The 3,062-nt window shown below is 42.4% G+C and overlaps 1 protein-coding gene across 1 annotated transcript in view; it reads left to right on the plus strand.

Annotated features, from left to right (window-relative positions):
- The window catches only part of lratb.1 (lecithin retinol acyltransferase b, tandem duplicate 1), a gene marked incomplete at its 3' end in the record, with an annotated part of 11,249 nt that extends 9,995 nt beyond the window's left edge, over positions 1–1,254 (plus strand). Inside the window, exons 5-6 of the mRNA XM_071513101.1 lie at positions 267–350; positions 1,137–1,254. Coding sequence (XP_071369202.1) covers positions 267–350; positions 1,137–1,254 — 202 coding nt within the window. The remainder of the gene's footprint in view (positions 1–266; positions 351–1,136) is intronic.
- Between the last annotated feature and the right edge of the window lie 1,808 nt (positions 1,255–3,062).

A 3,062-nucleotide genomic window follows, 5' to 3' on the forward strand; every position in this document is an offset into this window, starting at 1 on the left:
AATACTTTAACTCCATTTTGCTGCTAATACTTATGTACTTTTACTTAAGTAGGATTTTTCATGCAGGACTTTTACTTGTAATGGAGTATTTTTACATTGCTCTATTGGTACTTTTACTTCAGTAAAGGATCAGAGTACTTCTTCCACCACTGGAAATGATTACCACTTCTGCGTTTGATTCTTTGCTTGTGTGTTTCATCACTGTGGGACTGAACTGAAGGAGTGTGTCTAAAGCTAGTCTTGGTTTGTTGGTCTTCTCTGTCCAGACTTGCCCAGTGGACCGCACAGCTACAGACTGGAGGAGCTGGCCTTCACCAGGAGTGGAGACAAGGGAGACTCGGCTAACATTGGTGAGAAACACCAAGAGATAATAGATAATGTGGCGAGTGTCACAGTTCCTACTGTTTAGGACAGTGGTTCTCAACGTGGGGTCCAGGGACCACCAGGGGTCCTTGAGGGGGTTCCAGGGGTCCCCAGCAAACTGATAAATTGTTAAACTTCACCATTATTTAATTTACAAGAAGTTAACACAATTAGAGAATGTAGAAGAATGACTGTTTTGATCAGAGTTTCACTGTTATCTCTCTACCTGCAATACATGGAATACTTGACAAAATCATATCTAATAATACAAATATTCGCAGATTTGGGTCTGAGAGAAAAAATATCATCAAATAGGGGTCTGTGGGTCTAATGTGGACAAAATTAGGGGTCCTTGATATGAAAAAGGTTGAGAATCACTGGTTTAGGATAGCCGTATAGATAAATGTCTGTATCACTGACTGTTTTAACACAACAGTGATTCAATCTGTATCCAGTTCATGAATCTTTTCCCTTGTCTGTTCTAAACAGTCGGTGTCTGGTGGCTTCCGATTTGTTTGTAATCAACAGAAGAAGAAGAACTGGGTAGTTAGCATGAACAGCGATAGAAAAGAGAAACTCAAACTGCAGCAACAGAAAATCCAAGCTCCGCCCACACTGTTTGATTGACAGGTGATCTGTGGGAAGAGCAGAGCAGAAACACCATAGTGAGGGTGAGGGACAAAGATGGAGTTGATCTCTCTCTCTCTCTCTCTCTCTCTCTCTCTCTCTCTCTCTCTCTTTCATTCTCTCTCTCTCTCTCTCTCTCTGTTTAGGTGTGATCGCTCGTCATCCCCTCTTCTTCCCCTACCTGAAGAAACACCTGACTTCTTCTGTGGTGGAGGAATACTTCTCCCACCTCATTCAGCCGGGAACGCGCGACTCTGTCACCCGGTGAGCAAAGAGAGAGAGAGAGAGAGAGAGAGAGAGAGAGAGTGTGTGTGTATGTGCATGTACCCGATTGTGCGCCACACTTCTGTTTTAAACAAGTGAGTAAAGGGGCACTCCTCCTCCACCCAGCATTTAGAGATTTCAAAGAAATTCTCTCTCTCTCTCACACACACACACACACACACACACACACACACACACACACACACACACACACAGGCAGCATAGCACGCAACCCCCGGTGATTAGGCGGTGTGGTTAGCCTAATTATTGTCAGCCGGCGAGCCAAAGGCCGTGCAGGCGGCCCGGTCTCACAGCTAGAGACAGAGCAGAGAGACCAAGACGGACGCTCCATGGGCAAACAGATATTCAGTCACGATCCAGACAGAGAGACAGACAGGCAGACAGACAGACAGAGAGACAGGCAGACAGAGAGAGAGACCGACAGAGAGAGAGAGACAGACAGAGAGACAGGCAGAGAAGCAGACAGACAGACAGAGAGAGAGACAGACTGGCAGACAGAGAGACAGACAGGCAGACAGAGAGAGAGAGACAGACAGGCAGGCAGACAGACAGAGAGGCAGACGGCTGCCACATATCAACAAACAGCTGAAAGACTCTGGGAACACAGCTAGCACGATATTCAAACCAGAGCAACACCACACTGACATCGACCACATTTGCTCTCCTCATCTTCTCATTTGTATACGTTGCATACATTGTGATTTTCTCACAGTTCCATCTGCAATTTCTTCCTGGTGCATATTTTCATTCATTTTTCTGCGTCTCAGTTGTCTCACACACCCTCTTAAAGCTCTGTGTAGCTCTGGTAGAGTCTTGGGTTGTGTCTCTTCCTCCATGATAAAACCCAAAATCAGTGATTCTGTGATCTGTTGCTCCGGTAGAGCAGACGGGAGGATTGTGGTTTTTTTCTCTCTCCATTCACTGCCATTGTATGGAGGAACAGTCTGAAAATCACTTCTAGCACATAAAGGAACACAGACAAAGCAGATTCTGACCATATATAAAAAAAAACGAGTCATGCTGGTGATTTCGCTTTCTTTATGTTATTAAACCTTTCAGTTTGAGTGGTCAGTTCGAAGTGTCGGAAGAATTTTGGTGTTACACTTGTTCAAACTGAAGCAAGATAATGGACTCGTAAAGCTGCAAGACAACTCAAATAGAATTTAAAGGCTCCATATCATTCAGTTTCATGATTTTGTTTTCAAACATGCTCAGGATAAGAATAATGTTCTTCATCATGTTTTCCAAATATTCTTTTTAGCTCAAAGTTGAGTTAAATTAGATAAACTGGATGAATATCAAGTCAAGTCAAAGTTTATTATAGCCTGATATCACAAATATGTCTCAAAGGGCTGTACATAAAATAAAACAATAATGAGCAACATTAGCAAAATATATAAAAATGTAAAAAGTGAGATAAACTACATATAAAACAAACAACAAACAAATATTTGACATATTTAAAAATATAAAAAGTGGGGTAAAATACAACAATACACAATATGCACATTCTGTACATTCATACCTGGATGTGAAGACTAAGTCGTCACAATACTGGACCCTGATTGGCCGACAGCAGCGGCTCCTCTAATTCAAATGAGGTAAACCTGCTGATTGGAGGCTTTCCAGTTCTGCACACTGGCCTGATTGGACAGATTTCAGTCATCCTTTAGCCCGGTTGTGATGCGTTTACTGTTAGCCTGAAACTGGCTGTAAAAAAAAAAAAAAAGGATGGATTTTTGAAAATGCTACAGCTTTCAAAAAATCAAATTGCAACATGTCATTCA

This window comes from Centroberyx affinis, unplaced genomic scaffold, assembly GCF_046629955.1.
Source record: "Centroberyx affinis isolate AG114_WGS23_722 - 3 ecotype Tasmania unplaced genomic scaffold, CSIRO-AGI_Caff_v1 ptg006774l_1, whole genome shotgun sequence".
Taxonomy (NCBI): domain Eukaryota; kingdom Metazoa; phylum Chordata; class Actinopteri; order Beryciformes; family Berycidae; genus Centroberyx; species Centroberyx affinis.